This window comes from Rattus norvegicus, chromosome 7 (assembly GCF_021556685.1).
Source record: "Rattus norvegicus strain SHRSP/BbbUtx chromosome 7, alternate assembly SHRSP_T2T, whole genome shotgun sequence".
Taxonomy (NCBI): domain Eukaryota; kingdom Metazoa; phylum Chordata; class Mammalia; order Rodentia; family Muridae; genus Rattus; species Rattus norvegicus.
This window is the reverse complement of record NC_141540.1, coordinates 142,792,715-142,815,289: the sequence shown is the minus strand read 5'-3', so window position 1 is coordinate 142,815,289 and position 22,575 is coordinate 142,792,715. Positions and strand designations below refer to the sequence as shown.

The window sequence follows — 22,575 nt, the reverse complement described above, 5'->3', positions numbered from 1 at the left end:
ACCTTAAATCTGAAGTATCTCATGAAGTCTCTTTTTTTTTTTTTTGGAGCTGGGGACCGAACCCAGGGCCTTGCACTTCCTAGGTAAGCGCTCTACCACTGAGCTAAATCCCCAGCCCCATGAAGTGGTTTCTGTATCAGTGCCCCATAGCAACTTGGTCTCATGGACCACAAGGAGGCACAGCCTGCAGTGTTGACACTAGGCAGAAACCTCGGGGTTGGAGCAAGTTAACTAGGACAGCAAGCCGTGGGCTTCATGTACAGAGGTCCATTTCCATCCGCTGTTGATGAGCCTGCCCCCCTGCCGTACAACAGCTCCTACCCTGCTGTGCACAACTGAAGGAGTGGAGATGGGGAGAGGAGAGGCGAGGTATTCAGAAGGGAGGAGAGAACAATAAAAGCACAGTAAGTACCTGAAAAAAACTGCAACATTAACCATCAACTTTAAAGACTGGATTTATTTGGAGAAAAACAAAAAACCCTCAACCCAAAGGATGGGATTTTACATCTCAAGACATCTCCCAAGTAATGTCTACAGATTACAAATCATTTTCATAGAAGATATTTTTGTACAAATTTTACATGTATTCAGGAGCGGGACATAAGTCAACCCCTGTTCTTATTTTAACAGAGGAAAGTAGGAGAGTGGGACAAAACAGCTGTCTTTTGGATGCAACTATCTGGAAGGGAAATAGACATGAAGAGGGCAAACTACCTTCTCACTGTCTACAACAATGGTTTAAAAACCCATTCAACCTGGGTATCTCTGCAAAAGCCCTCCTAGCTACTAGCCAATCAAATCCACCGAAGAAATTTGCTGTGCCTACTGCTGCAGCACGTGACGTCAATGCTCCTGCACAGCAGGCCTAGGAACTTGTGCTAAAACCAAGGTCTCATCTGTCTGCAGGTACCTGACTACCCACAACAGGGAAGCTTGCCATCCTCGGAGCTGAGCTACAAAGGTGCACATCAAGACAGGCTACAGCGCTGCACGAGGAACTCGGACCCTGGCCAACAGTTCTTTGCATCCTCCTTTACTCTGGAGGGGAGTAAAGACGCCAGCCCTCCTAGGCAGAAAAGCAGTGACAACTCAAGCACCGGTGTGGGGTTCAGTGAAGGAAACTTATAGACAGAAACCTTTAAACACTCGAAGGCTGAAGGCTCCAACTCACCCCGTCTACACCCCATTCCCCACCCAAGCCCATCAGTCAGGGATGACAGCAGCAGATAGGGCAGGAATCAAAAGATAAAGAAAGCACAGAGCTGGTCTGCCTGGAAAAGCAGTGAGTCCTCAGGCCCTGCTCTTGTGGCCAAGATACAATGTCTGTGGAGGTGTGTGACTCAGAGACAGCTCTGGGAGTCTAAGTGTCATGGAGAACATGAGATGGCCAGAGTGACAAGGTTTTCAAAGAATGTGGATATGCTCAAACCTCTAGAGAGGACAGTTTAGAAGGGGCAAAACCAGGACACACAAGACTAGAACTTCCCACGACCTGTAAGTGCTTCCTCATCCAGAAACGACCACTCTATTCATGTAGTTACTGGAGGTCACACCATTTCCCTTACTACCTGGTATAAAATATAATCGATCACCTCCCCAAAGCTTTTCAAACCACGATTGAGTTTCCCATTCATTTTGGTCCCCAAGCGGTGCTACTGTTAGTGGCCTGTAGACTCACTCCCAACTACCCCCTTGGGGGGTAAAAAAAAAACAAAACAAAAAACAAAAAACAATTCTCCCTAGGCTGGCCCCACTGAAGTCAGAACTAAAGTAGAGGGGTTGGCAGCCTCCTGGAGACTAAAACAGCTTGAGAGACTAGAGCTACCTAAGGATGGGAAGTTTGTTCAGGTAATGTGTGGGGGTTCACAGGTGCCACCTTAGGATAAGAATTAGAAGGTGGAAATCTCACTTCTCCCTGCGTTCTCTACTGCCTAACTGGTGTGACTGCCTCTCTGTCACTGCATTTCTGCTGAATGGAGCCCCAGGCACTATTCACACAGGTAACTGCTTGGTATCATCAGACACAACTTCCCTGTTCAGAAGCGGTAGCCGCATCTCTGGCTACAATGGTGATTCTCCAGTTACTCCAATACTTTAAAAGGCTGCAGCAGCATGCAAAAGAATTTCATTTCATTAAAAAAAAAGTTTAGAAAGGTCTTCAGGAGATGGTGAGTTTATTTTGTCTTGTCTGGATAGAGGTTTGATTTGCTCTTGAATGTTCCAGGGTGGAGACAAGGAGAAAGCACAGGTGTGGAGGTCTACTCAGTGCAGTCGTCTCCCTCATCCTCATCCTCACCGTCCACAGACAGAGCAGCGTACTTGCTTGCAGAACTGAACTTCTGTGACAGAGGAGAGAGGACAAGGTCATGGACAGAGTCCAAGATTCTCCTACCCAAACCTAAAAACACAACATCGATGTCATGGCACATCCATTCTTCTGGGAGAGCATGTTCTGGTACAGCGGTCAGGGAGGGTCAGGGGCACGAGTGAACTCAGCCACACATCTCCTCCTTATGGGAGCCGAGAAAGGTGGTTTCAACAACAAATGCCGACCTTAGCTTTTCTCACTGATCTGAACAGTACCGATGCCTCACTTCCACTGAAGAAAAGGGAGTCAGACACAGAACTGAGCAGCAGAGGCGTGTGCACGGTACTTACAGAGGCTCGGTTCTCCTCAGATTTCTTTGGCTCAGGTGCAGATCTGGAGTCTTGATCTTTTTTGCCGTCCTTCCTGCAGAGACACAAGCATCCTATTCAACACTGTGGCCAGGACAATGCATCACTTTAGCTCCACAAATCTAACCGGGACTCTAGCTTGTTCAGAGGTAGACCTGGAGTACTTGAGAAAGCCCAGAACCACTTCATAAAGATCCCCGCATCTGATACCAGATTCATAAACGGTGAGGAAAAAATATACACACCTATCCAACTCCTTCCAGTGGTCTCTGCTCCCTCCATCCCCAGGACCACGGCTGGAGTGTCCAGTCTGGCCTTTGGTGGTGCTCACCCCATCCACTTTAGTTTCATCTGTTCAAGGAGAAACACAACACCAAACTCAAGGCTTATACAGAAATCCATCTCCCTGTCCTTACATGAAGAACTCATTAAGGGGAATTACCCCCACTCCAAACCAGCCTAAGGCCTTTCTTTCCATTAAAAGTCCTACTGTAGTGACCTTGGTTTACTAATGGCAACGTTTTGAACCTGGACAGATACGTTTATTCCTGTCCAATTTCCCCACAAAGGCAAGCTTTACCATGAAGAGGCAGCTTCAAGTACTCTTTGAAGAAGTCATTCCTGCCCTCTACTGGCAGAAAAAGCTAGCTCACAGAACATTAGTATAGCCACTCCAGCAGGCCACTCCCTCACAAAAGCCATGGAAAGTAGAAGCTGGCTGGGAAGGGGTAGAGAGGCTAACGGGGCTGCATCGATGAATATGACTGAAATACACCATGTACATGCATCCAAGTGCTTGACCAAAAGAGCTGAAAAAACACTGCAGCTTTCATTAAAGAATGTCTCTTGCTAGGTTAGGTGGTGATGGCATACATCTTTAATCCTAGCACCCAGGAGGCAGAGGCCAGCCTGGTCATAGTTCCAGGACAGCCAGGGCTACCCAGAGAAACCCTGCCTAGATAAACAACAAAAAAGAAAGATTCTTTGGCAAGGTGTTTAATCTTGGAGTTCTTCTTTACAGTTATTTTAACCCCTTGTACCGGCTGGTTTTGTGTGTCAACCTGATACAAGTTGGGGTTCTCACAGAGAAAGGAGTCTCCTTTGAGGAAATGCCTCCATGAGACCCAGCTGTAAGGCATTTTCTCAATTAGTGATGAAGGGGGAGGACCCAGCCCATTGTGGGTTGTGATGTGAGTGGTCTTGGGTTCTATTAAAGAGAGAAAGCTGAGCAAGCCTGGGGAAGCAAGCCAGTAAGTAACATCCCTCCATGGCCTCTGCATCAGCTTCCAGACCGGCTTGAGTTCCAGTCCTGACTTCCTTTGGTGATGAACAGCAATGTGGAAGTGTAAGCTGAATAAACCCTTTCCTCCCCAACTTGCTTCTTGGTCATGAGCATGAGGCTTGTGCAAAATAGAAACCCTGACTAAGGCACCACTGGATGTGTTTGCACTCAAAGATTTTTTTTTTTTTGGTTCTTTTTTTCAGAGCTGGGGCCAAACCCAGGGCCTTGCGCTTCCTAGGTAAGCGCTCTACCACTGAGCTAAATCCCCAGCCCCTGCACTCAAAGATTTAACTGGATTAAAAATCTACTTCTTTCCTGGCATGGGCTCACCTTTCCTTGATGGTCCTTCCTCAGAGGGCTGAGCTGGAGCAACTTTCCCTCCACCACTGGAATAAAGCAAGTCATCAGCCATCAATTTTTACAGAAAACACAAGCTTACACCATTTTCCCAATGTAGTAGGTATCCCACACTAAGATATTAGAATACTGGAAAGACAACGAAACAGTCACTTCTGTACTAAGTGTCACATGCTTTGGAAATCCAGCATGGTTAGCTGGAGTCTGGGAAAAACTGAAGAGACTCACTGAAGTGAGCAGGGTTACACTGTATGTCCCAGGGCAAAGCATGTCTAGTATTTCTGGGGTAAATACTCCCACCATAGTTGATCCTAACCCATCAAAGTGATGTCAACTGGCTAACAAAAATCAGGAAAACATGTTTTGAGACAACAGTGTATGAATTATACAGGAGGCAACCTCATCTGCCATATCACACAGGCCACACTCCCTCAGGGCACCTCCAGCTAAGCAGCTGCTGTCACAGGCCACTCACCTTGTAGGGGACGGCTGCTCTGTGTCTGAGCTCTGAGATCGAGCAGGAGGGTTAGAGCTTCGCTTCACCCACGCATTCTCCTTTGGTGGAGGGGCTGGCATTACCTTTAGAGGCTGGTCAGGTTTAGGAGGCTTAGAGGTTGGAGAGTGACAGTCTTCTTCTTTATTGAGGGTTTCATTTTCTAGAGACTTCTCACTCTCTCTCCTTCGTGTATCTGTGGGGGAAGAGGGACTCGCTATACAGAGCCCACCTACAGTGTAGCAGCAGGGGACAGGGGGCATCGCCATGTTTTTTTCCATCAGCAGACACTAACTGGTTCCTGATAGCTACAGTTACACATAAGCCAATGGTTTCCAGGCCCCTGGAGAAAAATGCTTCATGGATACAGAAAAGGGAAAAAAAGCTATTGAAAGAACAGCAATCTTGTCTTTAAAGGAATGGGCATTTTTTTTTTTTTGAGTTATAACTTGTCTGTCTGTCTGTGTGTTAGGACGGCCATAACTGGGGATAACATGCTCTTGTGAATGGGATTCAGGACCAAAGTCCAGGAGCCACTGCTTAGCTCCAGCTCAGCTCAGCAGACAAAGGCCTTTACATGGGAACTAAAGCCAGACACATCTGTATTTGAATAAAACTCTACCGTGGAGCCTGCTTTGCCAGGTACCTCCTACATCTGAAGTAGCAAAGTGGCTACACAAACGGACATCACACTTTAACCAGGCAGAAGGAGCACGGCATTATGTTACAGGGCTACTACAAAGAAAGGTGAAAGGTTTCCAGAAAACTCGTACAACGCTGGGTCAAGTGACAAGTCTCCTCGGCTTTGGGATGTTTTAAAACATCGAGTACAAGCAAACTTGGAGGGAGGAGAACCTCTATCTACAGCAACCCAAAGTGAGTGAGAGGAGGAAGGGGCGCTGTAGTCAGTGGTCCAGGACTGCGACAGTACACACAAGGAAATGAGATTTACCCTCAAGAACACCACTTTAAAGTTGCCTAAACAGCATCAAACAATGCCACTACAAGGTCAAAAACCAGTACAGAGTAAGGCGGCTCAAAAATAACTACACTGATGAGACAGAAAATAGGGGCTGGCAAGCTAGCATGGCAGGTATGGCTGCGGGTTACTAAAACCTGCTGGGGTCAATGGCGAGAACTCTCTCTGGAGAAAACAGACTGCTCCAAGTTTTCCTCTGGCCCTGTATCATGATGTAAGACCCCACTCCACAAAATAAATGTTAAAAACATAAAAACAAGACATCTAATGGTCAACATTCTCTTCAGTGACAGTTATCAGACCAGTGAAGTCCATTCTCGAGGAAAGAACCCATCAGCCTCAACAACTCAGGAGCTTTTGACCAGTCTGGTCCACATAAAATTTCAGGACACCAAAGGCTACATGGGAAAGAGACAATTTAACCCTGCAAAGTGTTTGCATATCTGGGAAACAGGGACACCAGTATCTACCCCAGTCTGACTTACTTCTGCCAGATGTGGCTGAGGTCCCAGTCTGCGATGACTCACTTCCTGTCCTCGACCGTTCTCTTTCCTGAGTTTCTTCACTTCGCCAACTTGGGTGTCTGCACACAAGAGATAGAAAAAGAAAGGACACTTAAAGCCACAATGAATCTGATAGAACTGTTTATAGAAATTAACATCTATTAATACATGGTCTTGGTGAGTACAGGCCAGAGGACAATCTTGGAACCGTTCCTTAGAAGCTATCTACCTTGTTTTTATTTTATGTGTGTGTTGCCTGCATGTATGTCTGTGTACCATGCATGTGCTTGGTGCCAGATATCACTATGAGATCTTCTGGAACTAGAGTTACAGGTGGTTGGAGGAGGGGGGAATCAAAACCCGGGGCTTTGTAAGAGCAGGCACTGTTCTTAAGCAATGAAGCCATCCCTCCAGCCCTGACAAGCCTTAGACTGCACTAGAGTTTACTGAGCAGACCAGTGACTAGCAGGCGACCACTAGGGTTTATGCTTGTCTCTGCTGAGCCCTTTCCCACATAGGTCCTCATGCTCTGCCACACAGACCCCCATGATTAGACAGCCCTGAGACTGCATCACATGGCCTTATCTTCTTAAACTATTTCAAGGCAACAGCAGGGTAAATACGTTGTTCTAAGTACCTCAGGGTCCCACGTTAGCGTCTACTCTGAATACAACTGTAAAGTCGTTCATATAGAAAGTTGAGCTTTTCTTAAAAAAAATCCTCCCCCCCATATATATTTTGTGCCGGTATGGCAACACACACTTTTAATCCAACAATCCTAGGAGGCAAAAGCAGGTAGATCTCTGAGTTCAAGAGGCCATTCAGGTTCTAGGACAGCCAGAACCAGAGACCCTGTCAAAAGAAAATAAAAAGGCTTTTCTACCAATTTTTACATTAATACAACATACATACAGAAAAAATGCGAAATAATTCCTAACTATATTCAACAAGAAAAAAGCATTCTGTACTTTACGTAATAAGAGAATAACAAATTAATGCAGTTGGCTAAGGGGTCATACCGGCATCTGCAACACCTGGTAGCACCTTGACTGGGCTCATAGTGATTTCTGGTGTGGCATGTGAGACTGGCTAGTGAGATGACCTGGTAAGGACACTTCCTGCTAAGTCTGAAGATGCTCAAAATTGTCCTCTGACCTCTTAGGCACACCCACACAAGTAGAATAAAGAATTGGGTCAACCTATGTTTACAATAGGCACAATTTATTTACTTCTGTCCCAAAGCACATCCAATTTCTATATGTCAGGTGTAGCACAAGTCTTTTTGAAAACTTGAGGGTACAGAAATCACTCTTACATTCTGCAGACTGCTCCACTCCACCCAATAAAAATTATCTTCATGACAACCAGTAACTACTCCCATTTCCCAAGTGCCCGACTTGGCAGTAGGGAAAAGCCCCTGGCTGAAGACACCTTACCTCTCCCGGGGCCGGCGGTCTAGTTTTGGCTCATCCAGCTGACGCTGCAGCTTCTCCTGCTCCTTCTGTAGCCGCTCCTCTACTTCTCTTTCTCTAGCAGCTGTGTCAACAGGCTTCGCCCCTCCAAAGATAGAAGCCGCTCGGCTGGACTGGGAGGTGCTAGCAGAGGAATCATCTTCTTTAGGAGTACTCCGAGGCTTTAGATTCAGTTTGGGTCTTTGGGGGGGACCTAAGTTAAATGAAACTCTAAGTAACAGTTTCCAAATCATCAGAAGGTGACTGCTGAAAGCCAGACTCTAGACTCTTAGGAATCGTGTTCAAGGATCTGGTCTGAAAACGAACATCTCCAACAGGTTAAAAAAACCTTGTAGCAATATGACATGGAAGGTTGTAGGTGTGTATATTATAGACACGAGTGAATATGCCCATCAGCGCTGGAGATCTGAACCAGTCTCACTGCCTGAATGGCAGGCATGATAAGACTAAGCCGTCTGTCTCCCCAGCCAAGGGAGGCCAGGCCCACTTAGCTCTTACAGTCTTGTATGAAATTCTAAGTAGTCCAATTTCTTTCTCTTTCCAAAGTATCAGAGTACTTTCAAAACAGACCTAAAATTTAATCAAGCTGTGTCACCTAACAAGACCATTTTTCATCGTGATCCCTTAGCCTAGGTGGTGCTTGTTTACTCTTAACACCTGTTAGAGCTGAGCGTGACAGTGCTTTGTTTTTGCAATTAGTGGCATAATTTTCAGAGTTAACCACTGAAAATTAATTTCACCATTAATAAAATTAGTAATAATTCCTGGCTGGGACTTTTACTTTCTCATTGATAGGGCAACAGAAGAATGTTTTCCCTTTCCTATTGTTTGTTAAATTGTAACTGAAGATGGATATGGAAAGGCATTCAAGATGAAGAGATCAGTTTTCTCTTTATGCGCCATCCACATCCAGCACCCACTGTGCTCTGCTGCCTCCTTTACCCAAGAAAACATCTTTCTAGTTTTTTGCTCCACGAAGAAAGATGAGTACCTCTGTCATCACGCCTGTAATCGTCCCGAGAGTAATCGTCCCTGGAGCTCCATGACCGATCGTCCCGTCTGTCATAGCGATCTTCATAGCGGTCCCCACCTCCTCTGTAGTCGTCATCCCTCCGGTACCCACTTCCAAATGCTCTTCTGCCACTGCCTATCCTGGAGTCATAGCCTATCAACAGATCTCAAATGTGTCACACAGATAGGGGAAAGGCAAAGTAGAAAATTCTCGAGAAGTGCTTTTCACTGAGTATTATTGTGACTACCTCGGTCATAGTCTCTGCTGCCTCGGTCATCATAGCGATCCCGGCCCCCATAGCGGTCCATGTCTCTGCGTGGGCCGTCCCGATATCCGTCCCTATACCCATCCCGATACCGGTCTGACTCGTAACGATCTCGATACTCTAGAAAGAAAAGAAAATAGGTAACAAGTGCAGCAGCTCACTAGATCAACTTGAGTTCCATTCATGATGATCCAGTCTTAACTACACTCCCAAGGCAGAACCACTTGTACCAACTTATAAATCCTGATGGTATTAGAAATGGAGCTCCCGTGGCAGAATGCTCACCTAGCATACATGCGGCTCTAGGTTTAGTTCACAGGATCACACCACACTACCACTTGGGATGGAGTTGAAAGTCATTTTTTTCTGTCAAAAAGCCAACCCCACAATCCCCTTAACAGGTATAGGATATCTCCCTGATTCACTTTTGCTGGTTTAACATGTTTTTTCATGTGTGGGCGAGGTGATGATAAAAGTCTATATATTCTGTAACAAATTCTAGAATACGATGTTTAAAAATTAAAGCACAAAACAGCATACAGTTGGGACTTTCTATGCTTGATACCAATCAACTAAAGATTGCTTCAAAGTTTGGCATGAGGGCCAGAGACCGCTCAGCAGATCAGGCTCCTTCCTGCCTCTAAGCCTGACCACCTGAGTTCCATTTCCAGGAGCCACATGAAGGAAAGAAAACACTCTCAGAAGCTGTCCTCTGACCTCCATGACTTATGCTGAGGCAAACTTGTACTTGGCTAGGCAACCTGAGTGCTTCTTAAAACCTGGCAGCACTCAAGAGGTAGCTCGACTCTCAAGGGTGCACACGGCTTAGTTCAAGTATCCAAAGCCTCCTTTGGCCTCTGTGGATCCTGTGCTCAAAGTGCACCCCTTCCTCCACAATATTTTTCCTCACCTTTTGCTGTACTTGAATTTGCTTTGTAAAAAATAAGACCTTAAGGTGTCATATAAGCACACAATTTTAATCTCAACATACACTGCAGGCAGCTCGAGTTCCAGGCCAGCCAAGACTACATAGTGAAACCACCTCAAAAACAAACAAACACAATACAGTACTGTTTTTAAAATTGTTTTTTCAGATTTTATTCTTGCTATTGCATGCATATTGTGCTACAAGTAATTCCTTTATTTTCAAACTGTTATGATCATTTTTTTCTTGTCACAATAAAGTTTATTATGAAAATAGGCTCATGTGGGGACAGAGAGGAGTGATCCTTTTTAATATATTTTAAGACAGGTTAATCCCTTTATCCATAAGGATTTTTTAACCCTCAGACTTGAGTGACAAATGAGGCTGTATTTCATCTTCACTCTTGTAACACACTGTCCAGTCTTTTCCACTGTTGCCAATGTTCAGTGAAAAGGTTCTCTGTATCCTGTCTTCAGCATAAAGTAGTCATGGTATTTTTTTTTCTTAAAATTTATTTATTTAATCTTTTCTAAGTGCTGTGTCTGAGTGCACACCTATGTGCCAGAAGAGGGCATTGGATCCCATTACAGATGGTTGTGAGCCACCATGTGGCTGCGAGGAATTGAACTCAGGGCCGCTGGAAGAGCAGTCAGTGCTCTTAACCACTGAGCCATCTCTCCAGCCCCAGTCATTGTATTTTTAAGCAAATTAATTTTAAGTTCTCTGCAAGCCTCCCTTAGAAACTAACCACAGCAACAGTCACACAGCAGTTCCTGGCTGCTCTCCACACAGGATCCTGCTGATGAAATGTTAAGTAAGCACTTAGCCTTTCCTTCAGGTTTCGTATGTCTGTGCGTGTGTGTAGGTCTGTGCTGAGATCTGCTAGCCTCACCTCACCACACCTGTTTTTTTTTAACACGGCAACTAGGAATCCAACGTAGGCCCCCCACCCCGCTTGTTTGATAAGGACATTAACATTTAATTTACCTCTTTTGCTACAGTTAGTCCTAACCCTAATTAACAACTGTGTCCAAAGAGAATGCCTGTACTTTCTGTTAAGATTTTTAAAATTAGGCACGTATCAAATTCCTTTTCTGCACTTGTCATCAATTTATATTGTCAAAACAACTTCCCCCAGAATCCAGAGAAACCAAAGAGGATTTATAAGTTGTTCCCCAACTTCTAACTGCCAATGTTCCATTGTCAAATAGATCTAAGAAACAATGAAAAAACCTGAACTTACTGTCTCCGAAGCTGTCATCACCTCGTCTAGGTGGGTAGTCATCAAAGCTGTCTGTGGCAGGACGGGCCCTCCAGTCTGTGTCTGTCTTGTCAGAATCCCGATTTCTATCTCGACCAAAAGAACGGTCATCCCTGTCTGGAGACAGAAACTAAACAAGTTAGCTCACCCGAGACACCATTTCTCACATGGTTCTTCACATCCCACTTTCCCACCCAGGGCTTCCATTTTCTATTGCACTGGAATCCCAAAGCAGCCCAGGCCTTGCAGTTGCTCTCTCCAGGTAACTGATCCATTCTTTTCCTGAAATGTATTTTAACTAATGTTTATTTGTATCATATTAAAGCTCAAGCTGCTAGACAGCAGATCTAGTTAGAGTCAAGGTCCAAGGAGAGACAGTAGTTTGAATCTGAAGGAGACAGGATGAATCTCTGGACCGTACTTATTAGGTATCAGTAGGAGTTCCTTCGTCTGAGGTATTATGCCTCAAGTTCCCGAGGAACAAAACTGGCTGAGAACTGATTACAGGACTCACTACCTCCCTAAGACCACTACACCAAACTGGGCAGTTCTACCAGCATCCTTACCTTTATCCTGTGCTTGATCAGCAACATCCACCCGAATTCTCCTGTTACCTAGAGACTAAGAGCAGAGGACCCTATTAACTGACTCATTAGCTTAAAAAGTTATAAGAACGCAAGGAAAATTTTGAAATAAATTTAGAAGAATTTAATATAAAGTTAATTCTTCTATTTTTCCAAAGCTCACTTCATACACTGGAGCTAACTGTCAGCTTAAATGAAAGCAATTATTAAGCAGTTAACACGCCTATAATTATAGCCCTCAGGAAGCAGACAAGAGTCATTCCAAGTTCCAGGCTAGCCTAGAATATATAGGAAGACCCAGCTTCCAAAGAAAAGACAATTAAAATACCAAAGCAATTATTTATTCAAACAAACAGGCCAACAACACAGCAGCAGAACACTGACAATTGCTGCCTCCAGGCCCTTTCACGCAGTATTACTCTGTATTGCTCAGTTCCTGACTTCCCCTTCCCAAATTACCTTTAAAGTACTGACCAACCACTGATCTGAGAGCACAGGTGTGAACCAGGACGTCTGGCTCTACCCATGAATGTTAACCTTATCAGATACGGATTATGACATTCAATCATTTCTAAGAGCTATTCACAATCATACCAAGTGGTAGATTAGACTGTGGAATTCTGGAGTTTTAGTACCCAGCCCTGAAAAGATACACTTGAATAGAACCTAGTTCACTTTTCTCTCTGCATTTATAAAGGCAGTTCATTTTTAAAAAGTAAAACCTAGAGCTGACATAGAAATCTGGTATGTGTTGGGTTTCTTCCCTAGAATTCCACTGAAATCACTGTACCTCAAATGATATCAGAAGTGACTTGGTTTTGGTTGCTAAAGGTCGCCCGTCCTTCACCCTCAGTTTATGTCTGTCTGAGGAAGGCGTCAGGTCGTGGAGTTACTGATGGCTGTGAGCGAGCTGCCATGTGGGGCTGGGAACTAAACCCAGGTCCTCGCTCTAAAAGCTGAGCCCTCTTTCCAGCCCTCCTCATTCCAACTCTTAATTTCTCTACCTCTTCATTGAGACTCAGAGCACTGAGCAGAGAATCCAGATCCTCAAATTCGGCATAGCCAAAACCTTTCAACCTGTCTGGATTGCTGGGCTCACGCGGCAAGCGTACAGCGCTGATCTGAGAGAATAAAGAAACAAAAACAACAGGGTCAAACGCAAACAAAAGGCGTCAGCATGTATGCACTGACCTGAGGAACACAGGAAGAGCCTGGAGGTTGAGGGGCAGAAGACACATTGCTCTATAGAAATTTAACCCTTAAAACAAGATGAGGGTATTCTTTGCATCATGTACTCTGCTGTCTTCCTGTGGCCCATCCCACAACTGGTTTATTTAGCTATTATCCTCACTATCCCACACACAGTCTGACACAAAGACACTCACATTTAATCCTCTAAAGAAATCCTTAATAGAGTCTTCTGTCACATCATAGGGCAGATTCCCTAGGAAAGCAGTGTAGGGTGGTGACTTGGGAAGACGGCTCCGATCAATATTGGGTTCCCGAGCAGCCCGTGGAGCAGTGGGAAGGATGGAACGGTCAATAGGAGGTGCCCTGTACACATCGTCATCGTTACTATGCCAAGTTGTTGACACTAGGACAGAAGAGCAGACAAAGGAAATCAAGAAGCTGCATGGCAGAGACAGTAGGTCAATGAGAGTAAATCCAGCTGGGTTACAGGTCATGACCATTCCCAAACAACCCCAAATCCAGCAGGTATAGTGGTAGAGGCTGGCTCAATCTGAGACCAGCCCAATATTCACAGTGAATTCCAGGCCAGTCAGTACTATATAAAGAGATTCTGTATCAAAAAACACATGCTCTGGGAGGTGGTGGTGGCACATGCCTTTAAATCTGAGTTCAAAGTCAGTCTGGTTTACAGAGTGAGTTCCAATACAGCCAGGGGTACACAGAGTAATGTCTTAAAAAAAACCATCCCCCACAAATCTACATACATGTTAGAGCCAGAGATTCATGCCAACACCAAGCCAAGCCAAAACAAGGCCATGTCACTGAAGCAAAAGACAAAAGAAAATACTTCCAAGGTGTTATAATCAAGAGCAAACATGGAGGGGGCGGGCGGGGGCGGTGTACACACTAGAGAAATGGTTCGGCAGTTAAGAGCACTCAGGTCTCAGGTTTAATTCCCAAGCAGCCATATGGTGGCTCAGAACCACCTGTAAGCTCAGCTCCAGGGGACTCAACAGGCACAGTATTATTACACATAACGTAAAAACAAATGAAGAAAAGGTGAACAAAGAGAGAAAACAGAAAGTAAGGAACACTGAGGTCTGTTCTCATGGACTCAAAGGCTGTCCTTTGAGGGCTTTGACTGCCTCTCTCATTTTACTCATTGAGGACGGCCACGAACCAAATCCTTCAAAGCTTTATTAGGAAGCACGCTGTTATCTGTGGACAAGCCTGCGACACAGCTCTACGACAAAAAATGCAACTCAGCCACAGACAATGACTGACAGTAAAGCATTAGACCAGGATCCTCTCTACCCCATATACCAAGCTCCCCATAGCTCTCACACTCCCACCACTGCACTTCCGGCCTTGCGATCTCTGTCCCCTCCTCCTCTCTTTTTGAAGACAGAGCATCTCTAAACAGGGCTTGAGGCCTTCCTGTCTCTACCTCCCAATCCCAGGAATTACAGCTATGCACCACCTCACCTTCTTCCAAGTTTGTCTTCCCCCAAAACCCAAATAAACAAAACCAACTATTCTAGTCCCCGAATTCAGTTTCAACATTTAGAGAATATATGCTATATAAAATTTCCTATTTTTATTATAAACTAGGCCACACATAAAGTAGTCAGTTTGTAATAAGGTTTTTATGGGGGATGGGGTAGGGTGGGAGAAAGTGGTTGGACTGATGAAGAAGCCCTAATAATAATTACAGAAAAAAACCTTCTGAGCCAGGTTTGGTATGCATGCCTGTAATTCTAGCACTAAGGAGGTAGATGTGAACACATCTCTGAAAGCTTGAGAGAAGCCTTGTCTAAAATATACGAATCTAGGTCAGATAGGGCTATAGGAGACCTTTTCTGAAACACACACATAAGTCAATAACAAGAAAAGCAGAAGGGGTTGGGGATTTAGCTCAGTGGTAGAGCGCTTGCCTAGCAAGCACAAGGCCCTGGGTTCGGTCCCCAGCTCCGAAAAAAAAAAGAAAAAAGAAAAAAGAAAAAAGAAAAAGAAAAGCAGAAACACATACACCCCAGCCGAAACCAAGGCTAGGCATGGTGGTGTAAACCTTAATGCCAGCTCTCCAGGACAGGAGATATCGATGGGTACCAGGTCAGTCAAGGCTTCACGGTGGGGGGCGGGGGTGGGGGGGAGAGGAGCCTCACAGTGAGATCATACTCCCAAACACCCAATCAAAAAAAACAAAACATAAGACTTTTAGGTTTTCCGTATGAGTGATATCATAATGCAATCGACTAAGCCGTGCATACTCAGCTGCTGGCATCAAGCTGAGGTGAAAACAGGCTGAGGCAAAGAAACAGGAATTAACTAATTATGTGGGAATACAGAACAGTCATGATGTGTCTCTTGGCTAGTCTTGCACATTCAGAGTAGCAAGTAGCAGATGGGAGCTGGGACCAAAGGACCCCATCTCCACATCTAGCTAGTCAGTCTCAACAGATAGGGAGGACTAGCATGCGATTATTCTGAAAATTCATTTTGGTTAGAGTCAACCAGAGATTAAACACAGTACCACAAAACATACAAAAAATTTCAGGCTGCACAAAATAAGATTCTTTCCAATCACAAATGACAGAAACCATGGAATACTATTTTATCTAGAAAACAGTGAACTTTTAATATTAAGCACAATAGTTCCAAGGATAACAAGGGAATTACCATCTCCTTCCAGATCGTCTGTTTCATCAGCCCAGCTGACTGGTTTGGGGACATAGGTGCTTCCTCCACCAGTTCCCCCATCCTCAGCTAGAAAGTCTGTTAGGGAGATGGTCTTCCCCTTCTTATTCTTCTTTTTTGCTGAAAGAGAGAAAGATTACTCAACGACAAGTAAGTACTTCAGACTCATCCTGAACCATTAAAGACATTTAAAGAGATCAACAAAGATCTACCAGATGACTGGACTGTGGAATTCACATCATAAAAGAATTGTTATGCAGATATAAAAATGGAGAAAACACAAAGTCAAGAAGTCAGGCATAACATCTGAAGCAGGAGGGCCATGTTTGTGTGTGTGGGATAATTAGCTCAGCTGCTAGCATAGGTAGCATGAAGTCCTGGGTTTAATCCTTACCACTATATAAACTGGGTGCAGCAGGATACACTTGAAATGCTGGACTAAGCAGGTAGAGGAAGGAAGATCAGAAGTTAAAGGTCACCCTCAACTCCAGGGTGTCTGAGGCTAGCCAGGGATACATGAGATCCTGTCCCACAAAACTACAGTAATGCTAAATGCTATGTATACATATTCAGGCATAGAAAGGGAAAGGTATCCATTAACACCCCTTGGACAACATGGCTACGATAGAGACATCCTTCATTTATTACTAATAAATAGACAGTAAGGCAAAGGCTCTATAACTATACTCTCCAGTTCCATTTGAAACTTTTAGCCAGGTAGTGGTGGCACATGCCTATAATCCCAGCACTTGAGGAAGAGGCAGGAGGAGGCCAGCTTGGTGTAGAGAAAGCTTGAAAAAACAAAGAAAGGTAATTTAGAAATGACTTACAACATGAATAAAGGTTGCTATGTAAACCAAACTAGCATTAAGTTCAGAGATTCAAGTGTTTCTGTTTTACCATTCCTGTAATAAAGTGCTTTCTAAAAAGTAAAACTGGGGCTGGGGATTTAGCTCAGTGGTAGAGCGCTTACCTAGGAAGCGCAAGGCCCTGGGTTCGGTCCCCAGCTCCGAAAAAAAGAACCAAAAAGTAAAACTAACAAGACTGGAGCAGTGGCTCAGCCATTAAGAAGAGCCATTTGTTGCTCTCCCAGAAGACCCAAATTCAGTTCCCAGCACCCTTAACTCCAGGGGATCTGGCTCCTTCTGAATTCAAACATGCAGGCAATACACTTACATAGATAAAACTAATCTAAATGTTAGCATGCTAGCACATTCATGGCTCCTTAAATACAAAGATAGAACACAACTCCTGCTAACAGTCCCTAATGGCACTTGGTGTATTGTCTACTTGTTAAATAATCACAAAGAAGACTCCTAAAATCTATCCAGAGAGAAAGAAGGAAAACCTCAGGTATTTTCCTAGCGCATAAAGGGCTCTTCCTATACAACACCAAATAGGGGCTAACTTCTATGTCAAGTGATCACAGCCATGGTAAAATGCCTGCTGCCCTCAGTGGCATGTGAAAGCACACAAATAACTGGAACTCTGTACCTTCAGAGCCAGCAGTCAACAGTGAACTCAAGGGACCAAGAGTTCTAGAACTGAGAGTCATCACCAGACCATTAAGGGGGAATTTCCCCTAACCAAAGCAAGAACATCCTACATGACTGGGTTGGAATTGCCTGTTACTCTCCTGAAAGTTAAGAGCTTTGCTTTATCACAAAGGCTTCATAGTTGTCACTATGTGGTCTTGGCTGGCTGCATACTTAGAGATGTGCCTGTCTCTGCCTTCAGCTTCATGGTTTTTAATAATCAGGAATCCTTTCAATTCTCACCTAGTTTCCAACTCAGGAGAATATTCTAACTTGATACACTAATGCTTAATAGAAAGTTACTTTCTCAAATTCACAAACTGTTGGAAGATGAAGGTGCCCTGTTTTGCTATGAATGCTACAAACAGCATTATGTACACAACAGCCTCAAGTGTTAGAGGTGGAAATGATCAGCTCAAATGAACACGCTGCAAAAGCACAAAGAGAAGACAGCTATTAATCCGTCTTTTCTTTTTAAGTGACTTACTGCTAATGTGACTCTAAAACTGACAGTGTATCAGCCAGATCACATGATCCTTAGTCCCTTCTGTTCCTCTGAATCGGTTGTTGACTGTCCCATATCTCAAATTCTAAGGTTAGAGTACAGTTAATTTACTGTTTGAAAATAGTTCACCAGAGGCTGGGTCCTAAAGCATTCGCTCTGCTCCAATTGACACGTAGAAGTTTTGTGCCCCCTGTTCATGCATCTTTAGTGGACCACGAACTGCCCAAGCAGTCAAGAATGACCTTGAATTGATTCTCTTGCCTCCACCTTCTTCCTCAGTACTGGGATCACAGGCATGCACCAACAAACCAGGGTGACATGATGGGTGCTGGGGATTCAACCCAAGGACTTTGTGCATTCTAGGCCACTGAGTTAGCCAACAATAAGATCTCTTGATGCAATCAATACAAGGTAGACAATCTTTAAAAGACTACATGCATGAGCATTTTAATGATTGATGTTTGCATTATGTGAGTGGTACTACAGATAATTATGAGCCACCACGTGGGGGAAGGGAATTGAACCCAGATCCTCTGCAAGAGTACCAACTACTCTTAACCACTGTCATCTCTCTAGCCACATTATTTTAGTCTTTATCTTCCACAATCACAGCATAATCTAGAATTAATCTACCCCTTGAAATGATTTGTCTTAAATAAACCTTGTAGATTAGAGTTTCTCAACTCCTAACCTCTTAACTCAAATTTAGAAAAACAAATCTCATTCTTCATTAACATTACTTGTTATTTCAAAATAAGCTAAGAGCATCGATAAAACACTTACAAGAAACACTGCTACTTTCAGTCTATCTTGAGTAATTACTTCCCCCTTTAACATCCTCACCAAATCTAGTTGAGAAATCATTGATAGACGTGGCAAGTCTTCAAGACTAAAATCTTAGATCTCTCACAGTAGCTCAGTCCTACACAAGCAGTAGGTTTGAGAGGCAGACTCTAAAGCGGGAGAGCAGTGCTTGTCCCACTCCTTTTTATTTCACTGAGCAGTTACCAAAGTCCTCCATGCCCTTTGACCTTCCAACATCTAGGGCCTTGCATGTTTAAAAGATGTCAACCACGGGGGGCTGGAAAGATCGGTAAGTTGTCGAGACTGTGGACCGCTCTTGCCTAGGACTCAAGTTCAGGTCCTAGTACCCAGTGCAGAACAGGCAACACCAGCTACAGGAAGTCTGATGTGCATGTGTCCATATTTAGACACATACACAATTAAAAATAAAGACTTTAATTTTGAGGCCAGGTGGGTTGCATATACCTTTATTTCCAGCACTTAGGAGAAAGAGGCAGGATGATCTCTGTGTTCAAGGCCAGCCAGGTCTACAAAGAACCTGTCTCAAAAAATAAAACAACAAAAAGATTAATTCTCCAAGAATATAGTCTTGGACATACATTGATTTAACCAGTTCAATTCTTTCATCTCCTTTCTGACATCTCCTTAAAACAAAGTTCTCTCTTAAATTATAATTCAAAGCTATTATTAAAGTAAACACAATTTTCAATCTGAAACACTGTTTTCCTTCAATTAACAATACTCAGCATTTGACTTCTTGATCTAAGTATCCTTGCAGAGCAACAAACACTGTTAAAAGGTAATCTATATACATATAAACTAGTTCTTGAAACTGTTTCACTATGAAGATCAACACTGTAAAAGCAAGCAATTAATACATCTTCTCACTGTAAAACGAAAGAAACACTTCACAGCATTCCTGTAATATCAATTAAGTCCTAGACACAGCTTATACATACTAGCTACAATTTTAAAGCAAGGTGTATCAAGCATATAATTCCTTACTTGCAGATAAACTGTACAAATGAAGAAAACTGAGGTAGCTCACTTTAAAACTCACATAGCCACAATAAAAACTAAAAGGCCTTTTTCGGAGGCAGGATCTCACTTGTCCAGGATAGCCTGGAACTATGTCAGTTCTCCAGCCTCAACCTCCTGAGTACTGGGATGACAGGTGAGCTAGCTTGTTCAGCTAAACCCTTACAGACTTAAGTCTTCTTTTAAAGACACAACTAAGAATTACCTACCTAGGTTCAAGTTTCCCAGAAATTTAAAGAATCCTCATTTATCTGTCAGCTCTGAGAAGTTAACAAACTAGAGTCACAAGTGGGTCACATGGAAACTGATATTGTCGCAAATATGTTTTCACTTTACCAAATACTGATTAGGTTGTATCTGGTATTTTTACAGAGAAAACCTGAGACCCTTTCCCAACTCTGGGAACAGAGGCCACTCAATAGAAGAACTGTCAATTCCAAACGTTTTAAAGGCCAAGTAAGGTAAACTTGTGCTGAGGTAACAAACCAACCAGCATTTCCTGAACTGAAGCGAAGCTGAGGACAGGACAATCTATTGAAGAGAAAGTGAAGGGCACAACACTAGGGGGCACCACTAGGGAAACCTTGTAAACCAGTGGTCATAATCAACAGGATAAAACCAAACACAGCTTACCAGGATGTCTTTTTCTGTTTTTAACTAATTTTTTTTTTTGAAACTGCACATAGTTTGGTTAAAGGACAACTTGCAGGAGGAACCTGCTCTTGCCTCCATCAATAGATTCTTTGAACTCAGGTTGACAGCATTGGCACCAAGTGCCCCAAACCCTGGCCTTCTCCCCAGTTCAGCTAGGTCCTCCACCACTAAGAATCTCAAAAGAGGGAAATTCATCTAGACTTTTCACTTAGTTAAGACACTAAACTGTAGGCTAAGGAATTTTTTTTCACTGATTAAAACACATTCTTGTGATTTGGAGATGATACTTTTTGTCTACAATCCCAACTTAGAACTTACCATCGTACTGAGCCTAGAAGCCTGGAGTTTCCAGGATTGTAACCCCGATGTACTACCTGCAAACAATGTGACCTTCAACAAATCTTTGAGCAATTTTTCCTCAGCTGGAGAAACCACCAATTCTTTACATGATCTCACAGGCTTGTTCAATTAAGTGCTATACTAACAAAAGCTGTTATACCCAGGATTGGGGATTTAGCTTAGAGTGCTTGCCCAGCATGTCCCAAAGCTCTGGTTCAATGTGCAACAATGCAGAGGGAGGAAATAAAGTTCTTATGGTCAAATGCATCTTAATTCAGCGAGAAAGTTTCACAAAGACATAACCTTAATTCCTTGTAATATTAGAAAAGATAGACTTCTGGTTAAGATATTGAATGTTGCCAGGCGTGGTGTTAAAAACGCCTTTAATCACAACAATCCGGAGGCAGAGCTTGGTCTACATGGTTAGTTCCACGACAGTCAGAGCTAAATAATAGAGACCGTGTCTCATAGAGACAGCAATCCAAAAGGTACATTTTTACAGGTCATGCTATAAAACAAAACAAAACCCAGTATTTCCTAAACTAAAACTAGGTGTTTAAAAGTCCACTGGCTTTCACACAGGTCCACTGCAAATGCAAAACAAAACCAAAAAAAAAAAAAAAAACCAAACAAACACAAAACAATCACAGAACTCCTTGCTACTATTTTTGATAAGACCTTTTGGAAGTTTCCCAGTTATCTGGGAAAATGGCAAAAGCTGAATTCTGACACTAAAACTCCCCAAAATGGAAGCTCTATATAATGCAATGCCCCGATCTCATTCCCCACCTCTGCCTGGCATATAGTCTGTACTCAGCAAAAACTGCTGGTTGAATCAGAAGTGGAAAGAAAAAGGTACAGGAGATTCTAGGTGTCCATCCCCGCAGCTCCTCCCTAACACGTGGGCGCACACTGGGTTCCGTACCCCCAACTATAGTAGGGCCAAACCTAATACGCATTCGCTTGGAGTACAGCGGCCAAGCCATGCTCCAAAACCAACTACAGCTTAAAGTACAAGGTCATAAATGAGCGAAGCCCAGGTCCATCCAGGCTTCCCATCTGGAGTCCAGCAGCGCATGCTTCAGAGGCGCGCCTTCTCCACCTCGCCTCGTCTCGTCTCGTCTCCCGTGCCGCGCACGCGCACCGCTGCTTTCCTCTGCCCCTCCACGGCTTCGCGTTCGCGTTCCAACTGCCCCCCCACCCCTGCCCCCACTAAGGTCCGCAACGGCCTCGCGCCTTGGAGACCCGGTCTAATGTGTTCCGGTCCGCGCGCCAACCGCCTCCTTCCTTCATCCGCGCCTAGGCGCGGGCGCAGTGCTTCACGTCTATGAGAGCCTCGCGCCTCCCGCACATCTTTCTGTGCCACCTTCTCCAATTGAAGGCAGAGTCCACCATTACTGCCTACTCCAACCTCGCGCAACGGGGTGAAAAGGGTGTGAGGGGGAGGGGAAGGCTTCCCCTCCCCCTAAACATCCCGAGGTGGTAACCTAAAGCGGCCATGCCGCCAGCCTGCCGCAGCCCCCAGGTCCGAAAGGAGCCGGTGCCTCCTGCCCCCCACTTCCAGCAAGGAGCGGACCAAGCCCGGAGGCTGTTTCCGAGCCTGGTCTTTGGCCACGCTCGGCCGCTCACTCACCTGAGGCCGCCATGTTGGGAGAGGGAGAGAGAACGCAAAGGACCCGGATGAGGCAATCACGTGATTATAGCGGGCGCGACGGGCTTGGAGACGCGAAACCAGGAGGGGGCGGGGAGCTGAGGACGGAGGCAGGAGGCGGGGCGCCGCCGCGCTAGGTTCGTAAAGCAGCGCGAGGAGGTGGCGCGGCGTCCGACGGGAAGACCTGCGCGACATGTGGCCGAAGGGGTGGAGTCTGAGCTGTCGCGAAACCCTTTGCTTTACGTTGGGCCCGGCGCGGCCGTCAAGTCCGATCTGTGCCCGGGGCGGGGTCTCCTGGCGCACAGACTTCTGGGTGCTGGGTAGGCGCGAAGGGCGGGGCCGCACTTGCTGA

The 22,575-nt window shown here is 44.6% G+C and overlaps 1 protein-coding gene and 1 long non-coding RNA gene across 3 annotated transcripts; one reads left to right on the top strand and one right to left on the bottom strand.

Annotated features, from left to right (window-relative positions):
• Positions 1 to 442: 442 nt before the first annotated feature.
• Eif4b (eukaryotic translation initiation factor 4B) lies at positions 443 to 22,231 on the bottom strand. Its single transcript, NM_001008324.2, is given in 15 exon segments — positions 443 to 2,339; positions 2,659 to 2,731; positions 2,922 to 3,027; positions 4,289 to 4,344; positions 4,791 to 5,004; positions 6,273 to 6,370; positions 7,727 to 7,955; positions 8,754 to 8,927; positions 9,022 to 9,159; positions 11,208 to 11,342; positions 11,792 to 11,846; positions 12,814 to 12,930; positions 13,195 to 13,403; positions 15,680 to 15,817; positions 22,206 to 22,231. Coding segments are annotated over 15 exon segments (1,836 nt in total). The 5' UTR covers positions 22,219 to 22,231; the 3' UTR covers positions 443 to 2,258.
• On the top strand, positions 2,728 to 4,414 carry LOC134479789 (uncharacterized). Of its 2 annotated transcripts, XR_015626061.1 has the most exons (4): positions 2,728 to 2,900; positions 3,698 to 3,806; positions 3,893 to 4,021; positions 4,162 to 4,414. It is a non-coding gene; the product is annotated as an uncharacterized LOC134479789 (long non-coding RNA). The 2 variants fall into 2 exon arrangements; XR_015626060.1 differs by lacking the exon at positions 4,162 to 4,414 and having other exon boundaries at positions 3,893 to 4,050.
• Positions 22,232 to 22,575: the final 344 nt, after the last annotated feature.